Source organism: Ursus americanus, chromosome 6 (genome assembly GCF_024610735.1).
Source record: "Ursus americanus isolate L20-20 chromosome 6, mUrsAme1.1.p, whole genome shotgun sequence".
Classification (NCBI taxonomy): domain Eukaryota; kingdom Metazoa; phylum Chordata; class Mammalia; order Carnivora; family Ursidae; genus Ursus; species Ursus americanus.
The window spans coordinates 6,340,554-6,361,561 of record NC_142132.1 but is presented as its reverse complement, the minus strand read 5'-3'; the positions used below and the strand labels follow the sequence as shown (position 1 = coordinate 6,361,561).

Genomic DNA, 21,008 nt, shown 5'->3' with positions numbered 1-21,008 from the left:
TGATCGCATCTGAGGTCATCACAGTGACTTTGTCTGGACTGCTTGGTTTTTCCTTTTTTTTCAAAAAAGGAAACTCTGCATGTCACATATCTGAGATTTAAATAGACACATGCATAGAAAAACATGGAGATAACAATGGGTTGTTTCTGTGTAGTGTAAATGTGGGTGAGTTCTAGATTATTTTCACTCTTCTGTGTTTAAAATGTCTTAAGAACTCATGTCACCACCACTCATGTTTGTACTGTATGCTGACTAACATAATAAAAAAAAAATATATCATTTTCAAGACTAAGGTAAAAAAAAAAAGAACTCATGTCAACAAAAAGGAAGATAATTTCAACCTTTGGGCCAAATAAAAAAAAAAGTGTAGGTTATTTTAAAAATGTAAATACTGAGAACAGTAGAAATCAGAACCAGTGAGCACAGATAATGCAGTGTTCGGAGGGAAATTCCTAGACTCCTGTGCTTATTTGGTAATGTAGGCATAAAATAATGAAGTATGAACAGAAAGGAAGTAAGGGTCTAAGAAGTTAGAGAAATAAACCTAAGGATGGAGGGAGATGATAAAAGGGAAAAGAAGACATTAGAAAGACGAATAGCTATCATTTAGCAGAGACTCATTCCACAGCAGGCTAGTGATATGAGATATTCTCATGTAATGACCATGAAGCCCAACGAGGCAGGTGCGCTGTCCGGCATCTGCTGGGGGGACTAAGGTAGCGCTTCTGCGGCCAAAGAGCAGGGACCAGGAGGCCGCGTCACATGTAAGGCCCCCAGCCAGCTCCTGTGGGTGGGCTGGGGCTGCCGAGCAGCCAGAGAATGCTAATAAAACACAGGCTGGGAAGGGACAAAACAGCGTACAGACTCAAGAAACGGGACTGAGGATTACTCAGGTGGCCTTCTAGAAAAAGGGAGTCAGATTCCTACTTCATTTTATGCACCAATCACTGGCAGATGGATCAAATGTTTCAGTGTAAAAAAAAAAAAAAGATCATGAAAAGAATGAGACTAAAACGTTTGTATTCTTTGGGTAGGCAGGCTTTTGTACAAGGACAATGAGATGGCAGAGGAGACGAAAAGACAGTTAATAAAAAAAGACGAAAAGACAGCTAATAAAAAAGACAAATGGATCTTAAACCTTTGAAAAGAGGTTCTGGCTCATTTTTGGGAAGAGAAATGTAGATACCATTTATTTTTTTACCTATCCTATTGGCAAAGATAAGCAAAATCTCTGAACACCGTGTTGGTGGGGAGCTGGGAAGTAGAAATCAGCAAGACTCCTTTCCAGAATGTTCCACCTAATCAGACAGCCATCGTGTTGCCAGGACATTACCCCCAGACGTCCTCTGCACAGCCCCGAGGTCCCCGGCCAAGGACATGCCTGTTTGATGCAGCAAATGATTGGAAACAACCCACGTGGCCCTCAGTAAAGGACAGGTTAAATTATTTATGGGATGGCTCCACGGTGAAACACAAGTAGCCAAAAGAACGAGGTGGACCCCCTGTTATCACCTACTGGGGATAACCAGAGTGCCAGAGACGGCAGGGTGGGCTGCCATTTGAGTTCCGAACAAGAATCCAAGAGGAAACGGGAGTGCCAGCAAGCTGGCAGGTGCTGAAGGCGGGTGTCGGGCAGACGGTGTTTCATGTACTCTTTTCTCCGATTTTGCATGTTCCAAAATTTCCAAATTTTCGATAATTTCTCTCTACAGAGAGAGACAAGGTGGAAATGAGGCTTTTGCCTGTACTCCAAGTTGTAGTTTACCACGCTTGCTTCTGGCAAAGGAAGGCTGGTGGCAGAGGTGGGAGGGAGACCAACTGTTTTCTAAGTAACCCTCTGTACTGTTGGAATGTGTAATTACGGGCATACATGACCTATTAAAAAACACAAAGGGTAAAATAGGCATCATTTTTTCATGTACAGCTTGCTTGCTTCTCCTAACTTTCTAAATGAGTGGAAAGCAAACACCCCTTAGAATACTGTTATCATTTGAATGGCTTCCCTCTGCAGTTACTTCTCTCCAGAGAGATCAGATGCTTCCACAGGTAGCAGGTGCTTTTAAAGACATCACATGGGTTTGTCACATGAATAACTTCTACAGGATCTGAAACCAAAGAAAGTGCAGTGAAGGTTTCTGGAAGTACTGGGCAGGTGGCAGGGAGAGGTCAGCAGCAGCTACATTTCAGATTTACAGGAGGAAGGGACTCACATTTTTATGAACTCATGACTCACGGTGTGTGACGGCCCCAGGGGAATAACCAATACTATGACAAGGCTTATTTGTTACTACTAAAAATTCTCATCCATTCAGCACAGTCCCCTCACATCTGTTATGCACACCGGGACCGGACGTGGGTGTGCCTGGATATGCATGACCCAGTCGGTGCCTCCTGACATGGGGCAGAACATGTCTCAAGGTTACTCCCGGGCCGAGGCAGCAGGTGAGCGTGGAGGTCACGGGAGGACTGCGGAAACGTTCAGACGGAGGCAGTCTCAGACAGCATCTGGGCAAAAGGGGAACATTTGGAAAGCAGTGAGCAGGCATGGGCGGGGGACAGGGGAGGGGAACACTATCCAGCACTTGTGCTCAGCTATGAGCTTTCGGGTTGCCTGGCCTAATGAAGGCTTTTAGAAAGATCGGTTTCATCGTATTTCATCTCACTTCCTTGGGAGAACATCTTGACAAATGGATTTCCTTTTCTCATTACATATTGGCATTTCTGATGAGAAAGGACCTAAATCATCAGATTTCCAGCCCCCTGTGAGCACTGGTTTAAATACCAGACACCCACACAGGCCAGAAGGGTACAAGTCCTTATTCATTCGAATGCTGAGTTCATTCTGTTGAAGAGGATTTGGAAAGTCAGGGCTCAGCCTCAGAGTCCAAATTAATTTGTTTTGCTCACATCTATATTCTAAGGCATTTAGGAAGGAGTAGCTGTTGCTTACCAATCACAGCCAGGATGGGGGGGGGTGGAATTGTTCAGCACCCTGTCTATGGGGTGGGGAGGGAAGGGAGTTTGGAGCTTCTAGAAACAGGCATCCCCCCCAGCCCGCCCCAGGCCACGGAAGCAAAGCTGGGTCGCTCTACGGCCTTGGTCAGTAGAGACTGCACAGGATGAGCCGGACTCATTTTACAAAACATGGTTTGTAGTGTGTTCTGCAGCACAGACAAGGTGTTGATTAGGAGAAATGTCCGGTCAGAAACGCGGAACCAAACATCTCCTGCTCTGCAAAAACGCACGTAGCCTTCTTTGTACACAAAGCGCAGCTCCAGGACCGCTCTGGGTCTGAGCAAGGGCTGGCTCCGGGAGAGAGCACTTAGGACGAGGAGGACTGGAGCGTGCTCAGGTTGCAAGCAAAAGAAGAGAGAAACGCGGGATTCTCTTGTTACAGACGGAAGCCTGTACACGATGCCAGAAGGTCTGCCCCCGCACTCCCCTGTCACCTTGTATCTCTGTAAAATGAATTCAATGTGGCTGAGGTGGTCAGTGCTCTGAACTATGCTAACCATAACCGTCTTCACTATTAACCAGAACAGTCTCTGCCTCCCTCCTCTCCAGCTACCCACCTGTCCCGGACTGCACCAAACGTGGCTTTGAGCTCTGGCGTTCCCACCTCTGGGAGCCTTCCTGCACAAGCTGTTTGGCCTCACTGTGCCTCGTTTCATCCTCTGCAAAATGGGGCCAAGGGGGGCATCAGCTCCCAGGCTCCGGGAGATGGTCAGAAATGGCTGTAAAATGCTTGGCTCAGGGCTACCAGCCGTGTAATTGGTGTTCAATAAACGTCTGCTATTTTACAACAATTCAAAATAGAACTAGAAAGCTCCTTATACCAAACCAATTAGCAAAATATCACATTCAAACACATACATGCGCACAAAAATACACTTCTACACCATTTGGTTATAAGAATAAAAATAGAAATGAATCCTGTCATTGCCGTTTTGAGGACATTTCTGCAGTGCGGACGAGCAGTGCCAGAAATAGGGTTGGCAAATACTCTCCTGGGTCTACCGGCTCTTTTAGGAAAAGACTTTGATTCAGCAAAAATCAGTCTGAAGACATGGATCCACTTGTCCTTTTTTGGTTCTTACTTTCCTAAAGAAGCTAATCTGATTGGAAAAGCAATCTCAGCCAGTGAGTTCAGTGTTATAATTCACTGATAAGATTGCAGAGAGGAAAAGCACTGCCTAGCATTTTCTAGGAAACTAAAGGCTTAAAAAAATAAACAAAAACGGCCTAAGCCAAATATGCCCGCACATCAGCACGTATAGTTCAAATACCATTTTATGGGGCAAACCTTAAAAAAAAATACAGTTACAGGCTAAGAGAGTGACGCTTGCGTGAAGTTTTCGCTCTTTAGAAGAACGGCCCGGCTACGAATTGAAGGTGCCTCTCATGCTCCCTTTAGAATCCTGGCACATTTCAGTTTGACAGCAGAAAATTGCATTTCAATCTGCTGCTACTTAGCGCAGCCCTCTCTAGACATAATTTTCTGTGAGCAGTAATGTTTTTTTTTTTTTTTGGCAGAAATATCTATTTCTTAGATGTGACACTGAACACGTTTTTATTTAAACTTTAAATGAATGCATTAAGCTAATTAATCGGAATAAACTGCATGAAGGAATTCAGGGGGCTATGTCCTAGAAATCTAATGAAAAATCACAAGAGTTTGCTCCTATCTCGGCCTCTTCTCTTCTAGGAGCAAAATCATACACACCGATGTTTGGCAGTGAAGATCATGAGTGGTCTCATATCTTCCAGTCTTTTGAGGGTCACACCTAATTGTTCAGTTCAGGCTTCATGGCTGGAGGCCCTCTCTTACGGGACCGGAGGGCGTTCCCTCGGGGCCCAGACTCTCGTCAGTTTCCCCGCATGTCGTCTGGGTACCGGGCCTGCCTCTTCCCCCGGACTCCTCCTCCCGACTCCGGTTCAGATCCTCTCCTGGCATCTCAGACCTGACTCTGCAGGGTGCTGTCCTCTCCCTGGACATCAGCTTCTCCTTCCTTCTCCAACCTACCGGGAGTGGCTCGAGGCCACCGTGGTGACGGTCTGCATGCTTCCCTGTAAGTTTGAGCATGTCATATGGGACCAGCCCACAGATGTTTCCCCTCCAGCGGTCCCTAGCTCACCCAATGTTTCTGCGGCCTCCCTCCCTCCCTCCTGGAAGTCAGGTCAGTTGACTTCACCAACCAAGTCTTTGGTCAAGAAAGTGATCCTCCCGCTGGATTCTGTGCAGCTCTTCCACTGCCAGGTGCCCATCCCTCCTCTCCCGGGCCCTGGTGTCGGGCTGGCACCTGCTGCCTCAATGGTTTCTTCCCAAGAAGGTCCTTTCAGACTTCTGCTCAAGACCCACACTTGCTAGGTGCTATATCTTCTCCCCTTGGGACACGTTATTCTATTTAAAAAATGACCATAATGGTAGAATTGACTTTTTTTGGGGGGGACGTGAAAAGTTGAACGAATTTTAATACTTTTGAGTCAGAGAAAAACAACATAAAACACCTTCAGAACCACCATCCTCAGAAGGGCTCTCAGAGCCTTCTGGAATCCATGCCCAGACTTCCTTTCCTTCCTCCTCACTCCCTGCCAGACCCTGAGGTGAACTACCTGGCAGCAGGACGCCCAGAAAAAGGCACCTGGTGCTTCCAAGTGGCCTGAATGACGCAACATCTGCTGACTGGTCCCCCCCCCCAAGTGCACGTTCCCTCAGGGCGGGGCAGAGTCAATGCCACGCAGAGTGTGGCATTCTGCGATGCTCCCTGCCGACACGAGCACACAACTGTAGGTGGTCACACGGGTCTGTGACCCCCCGTCCTCCTTCTGCTATCCCGTTCCCAAGCCCGCCTTCTGCCTTTCATGCTCTGGGGGAACTTGGCAGCAGTCAGCTCATAGCCAGAGGAATACAGTGCATTAAGTTTCCTCTAAAATAGCTGGCAGGATGAAAAGGAAATGACAGTTTGTTTCCTTGATCGAGGCTGAGGACTTAGGTTGAGAAGCTTGCATTCCAAGGGCCATTTCGCCGCAAAGGAAATGGTACCCGGGAAGGAGACATTCGTGGACAAGAGAGGGAGTAGATTCAAGTGTCCTCGATTTGTATAAATCAAATAGAACATTTGATGGAAAGAGCAAATGTTTTCTATAAAGAACTTTTACCCTTTCTATGTGAGGTATATATCGTGGTTACAATAACGTTTTCCTTCTGGAAGGTTCAGATGGTAAGTCTGCAGGACCGAAGCACGGCTAGCCACGTAGCTGTGTGTTTGTCAGGTTGCGGGGGCAGGGCATGGGGACTCGAGAGTACACAGTGTCAGTCAGCGGATCCAATCTGTGCGGCCAAGTATAAGCCACCTCCAAAAATTCGCCACACCTGCACGGAATTAATCTCCGTTCTCTATGTGTGATGGGAGAGAAAGCGTGAGCCTAATCTCTATCATATGTCTCGGAAAAGCTCCAGACAGACACCAGCCTGGAGTGAGAAATGTGGATTTTTCAGTTCCTAATGTTTAAAGGGTAACATTTCCTTCGTTTCATAAAACAGAATGAAGGCCTTCTTCGGGGCCTGTTTTTAAAGGAAATCTTGAGGGAGTGACTTCCGTAGGCATTTGCTGCTGTCAGGAAAAAAGATACCAGCAAGTGGAAATACTTTGCCTCAGATCCCATGGTCTGTTAAAGACAGTCCCAGTTTGACATGGTGCATAGGCAAGCTGCTTCAAGAGAGACATAAAAGGCCTCAGCATGAGGGACTCCATGGGGAAGGGGCTGGCAGGCTCTGCAAATATCTGAATTTGTGTGCAAAGTATTGAATATTAGTGCATTTTCTGAGGGTTCCTAGCTTTCATCAGATTCTTGAATAAGTTCATCGCCCAGAAAAGTTTAGGATATGCCTACTGCCTTCCCCCAGTGTAAATCCAAGACAGGTTAGAAAAACAATGGTAAAAGAACTCTCAACAACCAATAAAATAAACAGAAGAAACTAGAGGTAGATCTTGACTGAGAGTGAAATGGATGGGGGCTTTGTGAGCACAAAGAAATGGGAGAATTCACACAAAAGGTGAATAAATTTAATATGCAAAACTGGAATTCCTTTTACACCCCAAAATATGAATAAAATTAAAAGGTAAATTAAGGAAATGTTTACAACAAATTACCAGAAAAAGGTAAATACTCTTAATAAGAAAATGAACTCTTAGTAATTGGGAAGAAAAACTCTCTCTCAAAGAGAAAAACATAGACCAAGGGTATGAACAATTCATAGAAAAAATACAGTTAATAACAGCTATATGCTAGAGATGGTACTAGCTCACGTCAGCCAATTCTCTACTCCTCGTTTAGTGACATTACGTCGATAGCCTGAAATTGGCCATGCCGGGATTTTTTTGCAGCAGAAAAATCACTGACGAATCAGGCTTTTTTTTGTTTGTTTTTTGTTTTGTTTTTTGATGGCCGATTTAATGTCACACCATTGGTTAATAGATATGTAAAAAGCAGTTCAAGTGTACCAGTAATCAGAGAAATATAAAAAGAAATGAGGTCTGGCCAAGACGGAATAAGCACATGTCACCCTATGCCTCCTGCAAATTACAACAAAAACGTCTGGAGAAAATCCGTACAGCAACCGAGACTCTGAAAGTCAGAGAAAAATAAATGGACTGGCTGTGGACCTCAGAACTCAAGGAACTACCCAATAGTGAGTTCTTGTTTTTGTTTTTGCCATTTTTATATCTTTGCCTGTGCTCTGGAGAGGCTCCCGCTCTGCAAATGCCAATGGCATCAGAGCAAAAGGAGGCCCGAGAAGAGCCTTCTGTCTCCAGACAGCAGATGGGGAACAGGGTGACTCGGTAAGAGAGAAACATTTTGACCAGACCTGACCTTACTCCAGCTCCAGGCGGGCACCAGAAAAAGCCATCCCCTCCACCCCCAACTGGTCACCGCATCCTGGAGGCAGCAGAGCCCTGCTTCCCAATCCTGCTTACAATAACAGGCTACATCTCTTCCCTGGAACAGAGACTGTGGGCTGAATGTTCAGTGGATTTCTCATCGCCACAGAGGCCAGAAGGAAGTGGAACAACATTTTTCAAACGTTGAAAGAATAGTCAACCCAGAATTCTATATCCAGTGAAGATATCCTCCAGGAACGAAGGCAAAATCGACAGTTTTGGATGAAAGGAAACCAAGAGAACTTGTCACCAGTGGACCTGCTTTAACAGAATAGCTAAAGTTTCTCAGACAGAAAGGAAACGGTAACAGAAAGAAACTCGGAATTTCGGGAATAAAGGAAGATGAGAAATGCGGGTACGGGAGCGGGCGTAGTAGGACCACACTGAAGCTTGAAAACTTGCTTTCGAACAAGTTTTGCTTCACGGTTGAAGGCAAAATTACAGCATCTGAAGTGGTTCTCAACACACATAAAGGTAACACTTAAGACATCTATGTGGTGAAGAGACCTCAAAGGTGGCAGTGGTTTTACATTCCACTTGAGGTGATAATGTACTGATACTAGTAGACTGTGATCAATTACGCACATATGGGGTAATCTTTAGAGCAGCAGGTTTTCGGTTAGGTGATTTTGGCCCCCTGGGGACATCTGGCAATGTTTGGAGACATGGTTCCATGTGCTACTGCTGTCTAGCTGGTAGAAACCAAGACGCTGCTAAGCAGTGTACAATGCACAGGACAGTCCCATACAACAAAGCATTACCCAGCCCCAAATGCCGACCGTGCTGATGTTGAGAACCCTGCTCGAGAGCAAAATAAACAATGACATATCTAAACACGAATCAAAAGAAAACTGAGGTGGATATATGAGCATGAGATAAAGTAGACTTTAGAACAAAGGTAATTACCAGAACTAAAGAGGGCCAGGACATAATGATAGAAGGGTCCATTCACCAAGAAAACACAACAATTCTAACTCTGTGTACCGCAAACACCAGAGCTTCAAAATACATGAAGGGAAAACTGATGGATTGAAAAGAGACACAGTCATCATTGAAAACATCAACACCTCCTTTGAGCAAGTGACAGAACCACTAGAAAGAAAAAAATGAGATTTTTTTATATCAAATTGGCAAAGCTCTGACATGGTAATACTTAGAACTAGCAAAGGCATGGAGAGACAGATGCTCTGTAATGATGTGGAAACAAAAATATACATGGGAGTCCTGAAAAAATATTTAATTTATATATTAAGAGGCTTAAAAGGGCTATAGCACTTTTCAACCCAATGCTTTCACTTTTAGGAATATCTCCTAAGGGAATAATTTAAGTGTTTCAAAATTTATCTGTCTAGACCTTCACAACAGAGCTATTTATAATGGCAGAACTCAGAGACGCCCAAACTTGCCCACTAACTGGCAAGTGCTTAATAAAGTATTCTACATACATACATAGTGCTATTGTTTTTATTATAATATTTTTTTATTATATTATGTTAGTCACCATACGGTACATCCCCGGTTTCTGATGTAAAGCTCGATGATTCATTAGTTGCGTATAACACCCAGTGCACCATGCAATACGTGCCCTCCTTACTACCCATCACCGGTCTATCCCATTCCCCCACCCCCTCCCCTCTGAAGTCCTCAGTTTGTTTCTCATAGTCCATAGTCTCTCATGCTTCTTTTGTTAGAGTGACCCGTTTAAGAATTTTCAGTGCTGTGGTAAATAGGAATAATTTTAAGGCAAAAAAGTAGTATATTAAGCAATGTGCGCACAGAATAATCTAAATTATGTTAAAAATATACAGATCACTAGAAGTCTGACCATGATAGCAGTGAAAATGTACCAGGGATTACTTCTCTGTGTTTTGCATGTGCTTGTTTTTACTGCCTGCCCACCTCAAGTTTCTTATCATGAAATGATATCTTATCCATCGTCTAACAAACAGGAAACATTCACTTCCAAAACAGCATAAAAACAAGACAGGTGATAGATACAGAGGATCTCATACTTGCTGCATCTGGCATGGAGAGACTCAATGGATGGTAAAATTCTTGTGAATAATTTTGAAAATGAAAAAAAAGACAGTATGTCCACTAATATTTCTGAGGTGACCATCTTTTTTTGTTTTTAAAGATTTTATTTATTTGAGAGGGTGAGAGAGAGCGAGCGAGCACACAAGCAGGGGCAGAGGGAGAGGGAGAAGCAGACTCCCCGCTGAGCAGGGAGCCTGACGCAGGGCTCAAATCCCAGGACCCCAGCAGCATGACCTGAGCCGATCCTGGGATCATGACCTGAGCGGAAGGCAGATGCTTAACCGACTGAGCCCCCCAGGCGCCCCCCTGAGGTGACCATCTTTGATTTCTTGTCCAGGCCTCACTATCAGAGTGCCCTGTCATTCTCAAGAGTGTCATGGTTCAGGTGGTAAGTTGGGCGGGTGCCCGGGCTATTCCGAATGCAAAAATATTCCTGATAAAACACCTATCATTGTCTATCCACCGAGCACTGTACTAAATGCTTTACATGGCTTATCTCATTTAACCATCTGAGGACCTGAGTTATCTGCACTGAACAGTGGCCCAGGAAGTGGACCAACTAGACGTCAGCACGTGGCAGTCTGGACTTGAACGACATCCATCACATTCACCGTGGAGGGCTTACCTGGGCCTGCCGGAGCACAGGGTTGGCCGGCAGGGGTCTGGCGGGGACGAGGGGCGCACGAGGAGCCTTCTGGAGGGGTGGGAGCACTCGCTGAGGCGAACTGGGCGGAGAAGCATCAGGGGCTCGGAGGGGCCCGCTGATGTCAATGTTCTGACACGGTGGCCACCTCCTGGTATTGTCCTGCAGGGGCAGAGCAAAAGCCATGGTGTCGCGGGTCTCACCACTCCCTGGGAGGGGGCGGTGCTGACTCCTCATGCATTTCCACGAGAGGGAGTGTCTCGTTACTTGCCTAAACTTCAGAACTGGAGCAGAAGCGCCCCTCCAACCCAATCTGGAATAGCGGGTTTGATTTCTACGGGAATTTTAAACACTTTAATTAATTCATCCATAAATAGGCACAGGGCACCTGGGCAGGTGCCAACGAGTATGACGACACAGACCAGATCTTAAGGAAAGGATGGAGGAGTTGTGAACTGAGGCGGCGGGTAATGCCCGCCAGGCTCAGTGAGAACGAGGAAACCCCTGGCAAGGAGGATGGAAGTTTCTGGAAGCCAGCCGAGGGGAGGGGGCTGCACCTGGAGGGTCACCTCCTACCCGGTGCCCCTGCTTTTAGGGAAGATCAGAACAGATGCCTCATGCCCCAGACCCTCCCTCTTTTCTTCCTTTCGCTCTTTCTAAAAACAGCGTTACTGAGGTTCCACGGACAGACGGCTGATTGCACGTTCCGAAACCGGACGGAGTGGACAATTTGGACATGTGTCCACACCAGTGAAAGCATCACAACAAGCAAGATAATGAACATATATCCACCGTCACCTGCCCTCCCACTCCTCCCCACCTCCCCTTCCGTGCAACCACTGATCTGCCTTCTGTCACTACAAAGTAGTTTGCATTTTCTAGAATTTCATACAAATGGAATCATAGAGTATGGACTTTTTTTTTTTTTTTGGTCTGGCTTAACTTGGCGTAATTATCTTGAGATTCATCCATGATGTATATATTAGTAGTTCATTCTCTCTTATCGCCGAATAGCATTCCGTTGTGTAAATATACCAAAGTTTGTTTATCCTTTTACCTGTTGATGGAAATTTGGGTCATTTCCCATTTTTTGTCGCTTCGAAATAAAGCTGTGTTTTTGGCTCTCACAAATAAAGCTAGCTGTTCTTGCTAAATAGCCCCATGTTTGGGGCTGAGAGGTGGCAAAGCTTATTAGAAATCCAATCCTCTATACTTTCTATGTCAAGAGAGATAAAATAGTTTATGGCTTAGTAAATATGTGATAGTCATTTTAAAAATCATTTGTCATTTCTTGACACCAGCGCTGTCACTGTTATAATTTGGACTCTTGTTGAATGAGTCCAGTATTAAAAAATTCTCATGCAAACAGCAGAAACACTTGATGGGGGGAAACTAAATATTAGAGTGGACTCTGGTGATAATTCACGAGGAAGCAGGAAAGTTCAGAGCCAGGAGGGAGCCAGCAGGTACTCTGGGTTAAAGATCTGGCTCTTGGAAACCCTAGGGGAGGGGAGACGGAACTTCCACAGCCCAGCGGTGGAGCAAAAGGGGCCCATCCAGGGGTTCGGTGTAACTCTTAGAAATGCACTGGGAGGTACAGGGCCCGAGAAGGTGATTCAAACCCTGCTGGTGGCATCCGAAACCACAGGAGGGGCCCAGAGCCAGGAACCTGTGCGGGAGGTAGACCCAGTGAGCCTCCAGCCCGACCGTCCCCTCCTGAAGTGGGTGGACTTCCTATTTCAGGGATCCCTCCCTACCACAAACTACCTAGAGATCTCCAGGATCTATTCCTACTCAAGTTCTTGTTGAAAAACCCACGTGGCAGTGCACACACAGGAACTTCCCCCAGTCGTCGACAACTTACCTTCGACATGTGGGAATGCGGCGGCTTCCTCATCAGGCCTTTGCCGAGGTGGCTGAGGTGAGCCTGACCGGGGTGGGAGCCACGGGACGGCCGCGAAGGGCGCACACACCTGCAACACAATCCCGTTACACGGAAACAAGCGCGTTTCCCCTCCGGTTGACTTAACTTTTCCTGTTTTGTTCACAATCACGCTCAAAAAATAATTGACTTGTTTTAACTCAATACGGTAAACATGCAAAGGAAAAATTATCTAACATTCTTAAGAGATTAAAAAATAAATATTGATTTTTTCCCCCCAAAGCCACTATTCTGTGAAATTAGTTCTTGCAATCCATGGACATGTGGCTCTGAGACACCTGGGAGACATTTTGTAGAAAGCTGGCATTTCAGGAATAATGTCTTTGAATACATTTGGATCAAAAGCTACCCCATCTGATGAAAATATTTTAACATCTAAAAAACACCTACTAATATAAGGGTGGGAACAAATACATCAGTGGGACTCATCTTAATTTATATAATAAGCAGCCAACAGTTTGAAGGGAAAGGAAAGGACGCAGCTGGTCCGGCAGAGATTTTAAAAAACCAGAACAGCAGTTTTATCTAAAAATCTGACCTCTTTCTTTGCTAAGGGAAAAGAAGCGAGAAGCAGTTGGCTGTGCGTTCTTTCAAACGCCATTTCTGGAAAAGATGCCCCAAACCCAGGGTACCTTAGCTTTTCAATGGTGGTTTTTTTATCTGTAAACAGCAGGCGTATTAACGTCTTCCTTTTGAGATAAACTACAAATCCAGCAGCAAGAAGACACAGGATGGTCACCAGAATTCCTATGGTTAAACCCTGGTTATCTGAAACAAAACGCATTTCGCTCAGGCTAAGAGGCAGTTACAGTGAAATACGGGAAGCATGAGATCGTGACATTTACGGCAACGCAAGCTTTGAAGGAAGGCCCAGAAACGAAGTGAGTAAATCCCTGAATGATGTACTGATGAATTAGTCTTACTTCAAAGGTCATGCCTGAAGTTCAGTCTGTGTCGCCATCAGGCACTTCTGACAACTCTTGATGAACAGGAAGGTCGTCTGGCGGGCGGGACCGTAGCCCTGACCACACACCGCCCCCACCCCCCGACCCCCACAGGGATGGTGGCCACAACAGGGTGGCAGGGGGCTGGCACGTCCCCGCTCTGTGACCTATTCAGCCCCCATCAGAAATACGTTCCTCCCCGCGCCCTCCTCCTCTCATTCTTTGGCACTCGGGTCTGTGTTTGTTTTGTTTTCTTGTATTTTTTTAGACCAAGACTTTACTTCTGGACATTGTCAAAAGAGAACAAAACTCAGAGCTAAAAGGAAAGGCCCCCAGGTTTGGTTTTGTTAGATTTCGTTATGTTTGTTATGTTAGGGACTCAAAATACAGACTTTGGGGGGCAAACCCCTTTCTCTGGGAGGGTGCTGTTTATTTTCTCCAGAGGAACATCCCCTTTTCTGTGATTGGCTCCCACTTCGTTCAGTACAAAGACACTGAGACCCCCTCAAGGGTGTGGAAAAGACGGGAAAACCGAAGCTCCAGGCTGGGTTCTGACCACAGAAAGAGTCCCAGAGAGGTTCCTGCCAGGCTGGACCCGGGCTTGATTTGCACCCAATGTTCTGCGAAGTCCTTGAGGGCACGGCTGTGGGTTCGCGGGTCTCTGCATCCTCACCAGCAACAAGCAGGGTGTGCCTCCCCTGGCAGGCGAGCCACAGTCCCCTCAGGCTGCAGGGGATGGCTGCGCAGGTGCCGGCCCCCCTCCCCCAGACCCTCACACCCTGCGGGGGGCCAGGATGCTCAGCGGGCCGCCCGCCAGGCCAGGGCGGCAGCGCTCCCACTCTGGGAAAGAACGCCTCACACCCGCTCTGTTTCTGGACTTTGTCCCCAACTGACAAGTCCTATCGGGATGTGTCTCAGGCGAAGTAAGACAATCAACATATGACAGTCTTGATTCCCTTGTTAGTGTTACTGGAAAAGCCCTGCTTCTGGGTTCCTGGCCAAAACGTCACTCTTGTCGAACAAACAGGGAGCCGGTAGTCACTGGGGTTCTGGCTACAGTTCTGTTGGTTCTTAACAAAGCCAGTGAAAAAAAGGGAGCAGCTAGCGGCCTGAACCACAATTTCTGGCTCCTTGCAATCAATCCACAAGTCTTAAGCTGATTGAAGTAGCCGATTGAACATCTCCCAGGCCTCCAGAACGAACTTGGCTTTACCTCCCAGGCCACCTGCCTTCATCCGTTGCAGTGCATGCCATCAAGCGGCTCAAGCCAGCAAACTGGGGTCCCCTGGTCCCCTCATCCGGTGCAAACACTGTGTCCTGTGTGGCTCCCCACATTGGCCCGTCTCCCCAAGTCCCACGGTCACCCCTCCCCTGGCAGCGCTTTTGCTGGGCCACGCTGCCTGCCCCGTGTCTCTGGAACCTGGCGCGTGGCAGATGCTTGAGAAGTCAGGTCAGGCTGGTGGGTGGTGGGGGCAGGGAGGCCCAGGACACAGCTCCCCACGCCTGCCTCTTCGGTGTGTGCTTAAACGCACTTTCATGCGGTAATGGTAGCAGTGGACAGAGTCACTACTCACTTGCTTTCATTGCTGTAGACGTTCTCACCTGCTACGGTGAAGAGCTGGCTAACTGCAGATTCCCTGGCTTGTGAAGCCCCCAAAGCTGGGTACAACGGCCAGTACCACAGCGCACTGGCCAATCCTCTCCGACCCCTTCCAGGCGCCAGCCAGCTGACTTGCTGCGGGGGGGAATGGGTAGCAGCATCCCTGTCCGCGCAGAAACTAGAATCCTGCTAGTTTTGCATGACACACGCCTCACGCCATACCTGAACGTTAACTGCAGGGCAGTGAGAGCGCCGTGGTCAGGGCGGAGAGGTCAGTGAGGTAAGGGGACACTGGGCCAGGCCTTGCTTTCCTACCTCGGGAAGGAACGCTCACTAGACAGCAAGACTTTCTGGTCCTTTTTGTATTTGCTGCGCGGCCTGGACCCGAGGGAGGGGCGGCCTGGAGTCTCTGAGAGCGGTCGGAGACCCGTCCCTATTTAAGCAGAAGGATGGTCAGGAACTCACGACACTATGTCTACAGATGTGCCCTCGGGGCAGGTCCTCCCCCCCGGCGCTGTCCTCACCACCTGGCCCCGCAGAGCCGTGTTATGTCTGCCGTCTTGGAGACGTGGTGATGCCACTGCCAGTCACGGCGGGACGCGAGGACGCGTGATGTCCTCCGAAGCCACATGAGCCACCGTCTGGCCATCCGAGCCTCATGGGGCTCAGGTGAGCCCGAGGTGTCAGCACAAGTGGGCTCGGTGCTGGCCCTCTGCACCTTTTTGGTTTGTTTCTTTCCCTTTACAAGGACCTCCTTCAGACTTGCCTCTTCACGGCCTGACAAGTGCTCAGAGAAAACAGCAATGCACCAGGAGACATTCCTCAAGGTCATCCGGGGGGGAAAGAAGTGGGGGTCAAGCACAGCTGCTATGAGGAGTCTTTTTAGGGGGAGATGGACTTGGTCTCAATCTTAGCTGTGTGGCTTTGGGTAAGTTACTTGGCTTCCCTGAGCCCCAGGTCCTTCATATGTAAAGAAGGAAGAATAACACTGACTTGGGAGTTAGGCAAGGGTCCGTTGAGATCATGCAAAAGAAAGGCCCAGCATGTGACTGCGCAGGACAGCTACTCAGTAAACAGGAATGGCTGCTTTTACCACTGCTGCTGTCGGGCCATTAACCTTGACCAGGAGGAGGTGTCTTTCTAGTAAGCGTTTTAAAGGACATCCGGCGTCACACCTCTTGGTCCCCAGTGCACCGAGGCTGGGCTTTACAAAGTCCTTCCATCCCACACCGAAGTTCATACCCATTTGGCAGCCTGCCATCGAAATGACCTTAGCTAAGCAAAGTGTCACGGGTGAACAAGCGACAGAGTCGGCCTCTCAGCCAGAGCAGAGTGAGGAGTCTCGGCAAAGGTCAGGACGGGACAGTGCCTGCAAACAGGCCTCAGGCTGTGTCAGGCCCTAGTGGGGGTGCACTGGGTTTCCCACTGGGGGGTTACCCCTGCATTCCCACTGGCAGTGGGTGAGCCCTCCGTCTCGCCTCCCACGGCCCCCCAGTTGCTCAGCGCCCACTCCCGGGGACGTGCTGTCCCCACTCACCTGCTCGCCGGATGGGGCCGCTGTCTGTGCTTCCCCCGAAGCCAAACTTGTCACAGAAGGGAGGTGCCCAGTGGGCCTCACAGTGGCAGTTCTTCCGGTTGTTACACACCTGTCCGGGCCACGGGGGAGGGGGACACCGAAAGAGAGAATCAGAACGTGAGAGCCCACCCTTCATGTGAGGCTGCGGTAAATCCTTGAGCTCTAATTGGCTGCCACAGCAAAGCAAAGTCCCTGTGGTCAGAGTCCCCATCAGCACGGACCCAGCCAGATGCAGACAAACCGCTGGGAGCGTAAACCCGAAACACAGCACTGCACAAGCGAGCCCAGAGCCCGAGGCTGCCGATGTAACACAGTCCACCTATCAGCAGCTGCTAGGGGAGCGACGGAGATTTCGGGGGGTCGCCTGCTACCTCTCACCCCTTTTTTTCTCCATCAACTGCTGTGTCCTCCATTTCAATTCAGGAATCCACACCCTGACCCAGCCCCGCCATCTGACCACAATGAGAAGCCCTGTCCACGGTGAGGAGTGACCCCCACTTCAGGGCTGCAGAATCTGAGCCCTCGGCCATCACGGGCTTGACCACCTCTGTGCACAGCCCTGCCTCCTGCACACACGAAACTCAGAGAGCCTGGCAGACCTGCTCCGACATCTCATGCCTGAAACACCCACCTCCCCGGGCAGTCTCCCAGCAGCGCCTCCTGGCTCCCGCCCGCACGCTGGACATGGCCTACCACACCCTGGTGTCCTCGTGACATGAGGGAGTGGCCCTCTCAGGTCAGGAAAGGGGTGCTGAGAAAGCAGGAGGATGGGCTTCACTCTGGGGGGCCCTGAACAAGTAGCCGAGCTTGGAGACCACAGCCCTCCAGGGTGAGCGGTGGAGGCCGCCCCCAGCCTGAGTTGGCTGGTGGACTGGCTGTTATTATCTATGGAACTTACAGAGCTTGGGCATGAACCAGTGGAACATGAACATGAAAACAAGAGGGTACTATTTCTCTGAAAATTGGGGGACATGCTTTGGGAACACTGGATACAGACCAGTCGCTAAAAAGAATTTCTGACCCGTTTGGAATGGGTGGGACCCCTGCGGGTGACTGGGAAGAGCTGCACAGGCCGGGAAGGGTTCTGTGCTCGGGTCACTTCGGAGTGTCCGAGTTTCCACTTAGAGAAGCAAACTATACATCGTACATGACGTGCTTTGTGTGGTTTATATAAGGGTCGGTGCGGAGCTACGGTCCGGACACCCACCCCAAAGGCCTCACCCCTGCATCTGACTATTGCTGGATGGGGCCAAATATGTACTTTCGTATTTTAAGGCAAAAATAACATGTTTGAAGCAGATGTCTCATTTGTGATGTTTTCCTGCTTTCTCTGATTTGTGTGTGTGTGTGTGTGTGATTCAACCACGAAAAGCCCTAATTGCTTAAAATAAGATTGACAGTCCAGATAACCTGTGATAAGTTGGAAAGTATATTCCCATAAAGCTAAAGCCATGCAGAATTAATCAAGGGGCACAGCCGGTGCCGAATCTGAGCGTCTTGCCTGTTTCTCGAAGACGCTGCTGCTGACATGCCACCCGCCAGGCACCTGCGAGGATTCGGGCACAAGGCTGCCCACACCGTTTTGCAGTCTCCCGATGCAAACCAGAGTCATGTGCCCTTCTGGCAGCTGGCAGCAGAGAGACTGCAGCCCCGCCACTCCCTTTGGGGGCACTGCTGGTGAGCCTGGGCTTCCTCGGGGAAGGACTGTGGTCAAATGACTCGTTACCAAGTCACGGCAGCTGTTCCGCCTACCCAGACAACGTGGGCCTTTCCTCTCCAACACGTGGATGGGAGCCTAGGGGTGTTTCAAAGTGAGGAATCCGGAGTCCCCGCCCCAGCATTACCACTAACTGGTCACATAACCTTGGACAGGCACTACCGCCTCTTGGTCCTGGGCTCCTTCATAATAAGGTTGCACCGGACCGCCTCTTACAGCCGTTAGAAAGAAATCTATGATACAATGAAGACATAAAGCGATTTCCTTATATACTGACAGCTACACTTGCGGTCAACAAACCCGTCGGAGATGGCATCGCAATCCTTCACGGTTACGGCGCAAGAGTCGTTTTATGAAAACGCCCATAATTCTATGTTAGACTTGTTGGCGAGTGCCTGCGAGTTTTAAAAATAGAGTTGGGAGCATGATTTCTGCAGAAAAGGTTTCAGAAAAACAAATGAACCACTGGCATGGCTAATCAAGATTAATAGGATTCCATTGGAAATAATTAAGCCCATCAGGAAAAATAAATTATGTTTTAAACAATTAGAGTCCTCTCCTAAAAAAGTTCTCTGGACTAAAAACACAGCCTTCTTCAGCTGAAATGCATCGTATGTGATTTCAAGGACATGTGGTCAGTGTGTTCTGTCTCCTTTGTTTTAATTCCCTTTGGAAGTATTTCAGTTTAGACACATATTCTGAATCTTGGTTGAAAGAGGGACACAGCTCTGAAACGTTAGTGCAAAATCCTTTATGCAGGAAGCTTAGTTTCAAAATTACTTTGAAGATGACAAAGTCCCTTTGTAAAAATCACAGGATGTTAATTTGAAAGATAAATTACTGCTCCATCTGATTTTCTTTGTTAAATAAAAGTCCCATTTCTCATGCTATGTAAAGGTCAAAGAAAATTAGTGTCTTTAGAAGAAAACACTGAGGCGACTGCATTATGTTTAAAAAGTTACGGATTGCGGAAGCCTTTACAAATGACTGACTCAGCGTCTAGCTTGCTAAGGGCCTGGCGGTAGACAGGCGGCTCGGCCGGCTTACCCCTCTCTGGTGGCACTGCATCACACATTCGTGAACGCCGAAGACGCTTGTGTTTTGACACCTACGATTGAGGCAGACCTGCAGGAGGAGGAAAACACTGTAAATTTCTCAGCCCCTTTCCAGCCACATGCACAGCATTTGTGATTTAAAAAGGGAAAGCAAAGAATAGTTTGAGGAAGACTGTCTTCTTTCAGCCCCTTTGGAAGCAGCACAATGATGCACCTTCCATGTGACTGCAACCAGGATCCTGAGCCCTGCCTCCAGACATGGCACATTTCAAGGCTCAGGTCAATGTGACTCAGGTCAACGTGGCGCTTCATCTGGTTTCTGTCAATTACGAGATTGCGATAACTGATTTGTGTTTAGAGCTTGCAAGAAACTTGTGAATTGCAGCATCTCCCCCCCAACCCCCACTGGACCCCACCTGCCCCTTGCATGAAAAGTCACAGGAGAGGAGAAATGCACCAGCCCTTAGCCTGGGGCCTGTGCAGACTCAGAGACTCCAAGAATCCAAGGTCCAGGAACCTTCTAAGGGAGATATTGAAATATGGGAACTTTTCCAAATTACTGACTGACAAGTACTATCATTGATGACACAAACCACCAACCGAAATGCTCAGCAGAGGAAAACAGACAGCTCCCTTGTGTTTATCAAGTCTTTGCAGAGGCAGTAATTTGCTAAATGATACTGGGCTGCTTGCAAGAGTTTAGTCTCATTGTAAAGGTGCCTAATACGCTCCAGACTCAAAGGATCAGGCCCTTTATCTCCCATAGATGTTACAAATTAGTGGAGTCAGGGGAAGAGAAGTCTAATTTTTAGATTGCAGAAGCATTTCTAATCGAGTAGAACCTTCCTATGGAAAGTTCACACGAGTGACACACTTTGAAAAAAGTGTCAGTTGCCCAGGACAACTCCCAGGGCTGCCGGGAATTTTGGCCAAGGGGACTGTCCCATTCCAGCTGACAAAAGAAACTGAGGTTACAGAGAGCACAGCAGGGCCCCGGTCAGAATCCCAGCGAACGGGGGCTGCTCTCCTCCCAACCCACGAGCAACGCCAAGGACAGCTTTCAAAGAACCGTGTTCTGCAGGAATGGAGATCAAAGCGCATTTAATCTTACACCCGGAGGAAAAAAACTCACTGATAAATTGAGCCCGTGGAATTTCAGGGTTCAGATGCACCTGGTTCTGGCTTCTGGCTGTTCAGACTACAGTTTAAAAAATGAGTGTCATTGTAATGTCAAGGCCTGAAGAGATGCTAACATGTGCGGTTAAGGAGGCCCCTGGAATGTATATCGTGTTTCACGTACCATCATCCCATTTCCTTTGGGATGAGGCACTTGTGGCTCAGAGTGTATGGGGGAACGGGGGTGAGGGTACAGAAGTCTTGCCCTCGGGACTCTGCTCAAGGAGCTGAATCTGTATCTTTCTATTCTACTCCGTGACCTCCATGTTAGCGAATGATTTCATAATCATTTTGAAGGTGGAGTCCTAAAAAAAGCATGTGGGGGTTGATTAATCCTCTTTCCTAAAATGTTTTATTAACTTCTTGTCATTTAGC

The 21,008-nt window shown here is 48.1% G+C and overlaps 1 protein-coding gene across 1 annotated transcript in view; it reads right to left on the bottom strand.

The window, feature by feature from the left end:
- ADAM12 (ADAM metallopeptidase domain 12) overlaps positions 1 to 21,008 on the bottom strand; it is a 333,867-nt gene that overhangs the window by 10,806 nt on the left and 302,053 nt on the right. The window contains exons 17-21 of the mRNA XM_045809515.2: positions 19,450 to 19,527; positions 16,647 to 16,755; positions 13,198 to 13,333; positions 12,488 to 12,596; positions 10,606 to 10,785 (exon numbers count right to left, since the gene is read on the bottom strand). Coding sequence (XP_045665471.2) covers positions 10,606 to 10,785; positions 12,488 to 12,596; positions 13,198 to 13,333; positions 16,647 to 16,755; positions 19,450 to 19,527 — 612 coding nt within the window. The remainder of the gene's footprint in view (positions 1 to 10,605; positions 10,786 to 12,487; positions 12,597 to 13,197; positions 13,334 to 16,646; positions 16,756 to 19,449; positions 19,528 to 21,008) is intronic.